Raw genomic sequence first — 1,765 nt, 5'->3', positions numbered from 1 at the left:
GGCTGGCCGGCTGGCCGGCAGGGCCTTCGCGCACGCCTGGGGGCCGGTCTGCGTGTCCCGCCCTGAGGCAGGGGCAGCTGTGTCCAGCAGGGCCGACCCCCGGGGGCATCCTGGACTCGGCTGAGCCTGAGGGCAGACGGGCAGACACAGGCCCTCCGCCTGTGGCCGCCACACGGTGACCGGGCTGCCGCGGGGCGGGGCCCGGCAGGGGGACGGGGCAGCCGGAGCGTGGGCCTCACCTGCGCGGCCGGCGCCCCAGGTCCTGGTCCGGCGGCTCAGTGACGGCACAGAGCTGCGGGGCCGCGTGGTGGAGACCGAGGCCTACCTGGGGCCGGAGGACGAGGCTGCCCACTCACGGGGCGGCCGGCAGACCGCCCGCAACCGAGGCATGTTCATGAGGCCGGGGACCCTGTACGTGTACCTCGTCTACGGCATGTACTTCTGCCTGAACGTGTCCAGCCGAGGTGAGTGGCTGCTGGCGGCTGGCCCGGTGGTCCTCGGGCGACAGCCAGCTGTGGCGAGGGGGAGCCCTGGAATCTGCAGGGAGGGGGTGCTGCTGGACACTGCACGGGACGGCTGCCTGCGGGGCCCCGTGGGCCGGCCTGTGGCCTCCCCTGCGTCCCGGGGTGCCTGCCGGGGGCAAGCGCCGCTGACGGAGCCCCGTGATGGGGGTGCCGCGTGGACGGCGGGCGCGGCGGCTGAGCCCACCTAGCACAGCGGCGTCGAGGGGCACACCGGGGGCTCTGGCCGCCCACAGAGGTGGGGCCCTTCCAGAACCTGGGAGCAGCTGGGGGCTAGGTGGGGGGGCGGGATGCTGCTCAGGGCTGGTGACCGACACCCCAGCGCTGGGATGCACGGGCAGCCGGGGCGGCCCTGGACGGTGCAGGATGGACGGCCTCAACGTTGGTGAGGGTGCGACCTTGTGCCCAGCGAGCAGCGGCCCCTCTGGCCAGGGCAGGCTTCTGGGAGACCGAGGGGGGGGGTCGCCGTGTGAGACCCTCACAAGGACGGCACTCGGGGTCCATCCGGGCTGTCCACTGTCCACAGGGGCCGGGGCGTGTGTCCTCCTGCGAGCGCTGGAGCCCCTGCAGGGTCAGGAGGCCATGCGGCAGCTGCGCAGCGCCCTCCGGAGAGGCTCGGCCGGCCGGACCCTCAAGGACCGCGAGCTCTGCAGCGGCCCCTCCAAGCTGTGCCAGGCCCTGGCCATCGACAGGGGCTTCGACCAGCGCGACCTGGCTGAGGACGAGGCTGTGTGGCTGGAGCGAGGCCCCCCGGAGCCCGGAGAGCAGGCCGTGGTGGCCGCGCCCCGGGTGGGCATCGGCCAGGCGGGGGAGTGGGCCCTGAAGCCCCTGCGCTTCTACGTCCGGGGCAGCCCCTGGGTCAGCGTGGTGGACAGAGCAGCCGAGCAGGACGAGCAGGCCTGAGCCAGGGCCGGGCGAGGCTTTTAATTCTGTGGAACCAAATAAACGCCCCGTTTCTCAGCCTCGGGTCTCGGCCTGAGCCCGCCGTGGTCAGCGCGTTCCCAGTCAGCTCCTCCTCCAGGACGGCGTGGTCCCCGTCCCCGGGGGTGCCCACAGGCTGGGGTGGGGGCCCCGCCACGCAGGCGGCTCAGGGCAGCAGGGCCTGGAAGACGGCGATGACGGGGTCCTCGTGGGCGGCCACCACCAGCACGCTGCGGAACTTGTCGCACAGCGCGAGCAGCTGGGAGCGCCGCGTGTTCTCGTGGTACATGATCTCCTCCAGGTGGTGGCGGCCGCGGAAGTAG

General features: G+C 73.5%; 1 protein-coding gene across 1 annotated transcript in view; it reads left to right on the top strand.

The window, feature by feature from the left end:
* The window catches only part of MPG (N-methylpurine-DNA glycosylase), a gene marked incomplete at its 5' end in the record, with an annotated part of 7,220 nt that extends 5,461 nt beyond the window's left edge, over nt 1-1,759 (top strand). Inside the window, 2 exons of the mRNA XM_012731609.1 lie at nt 260-464; nt 1,048-1,759. Coding sequence (XP_012587063.1) covers nt 260-464; nt 1,048-1,424 — 582 coding nt within the window. The remainder of the gene's footprint in view (nt 1-259; nt 465-1,047) is intronic.
* Nucleotides 1,760-1,765: the final 6 nt, after the last annotated feature.

This window comes from Condylura cristata, unplaced genomic scaffold (assembly GCF_000260355.1).
Source record: "Condylura cristata isolate star-nosed mole 26May11 unplaced genomic scaffold, ConCri1.0 scaffold00032, whole genome shotgun sequence".
Taxonomy (NCBI): Eukaryota; Metazoa; Chordata; class Mammalia; order Eulipotyphla; family Talpidae; genus Condylura; species Condylura cristata.
The sequence above is the reverse complement of the archived record's forward strand: the minus strand, read 5'-3'. Positions and strand labels throughout refer to the sequence as shown.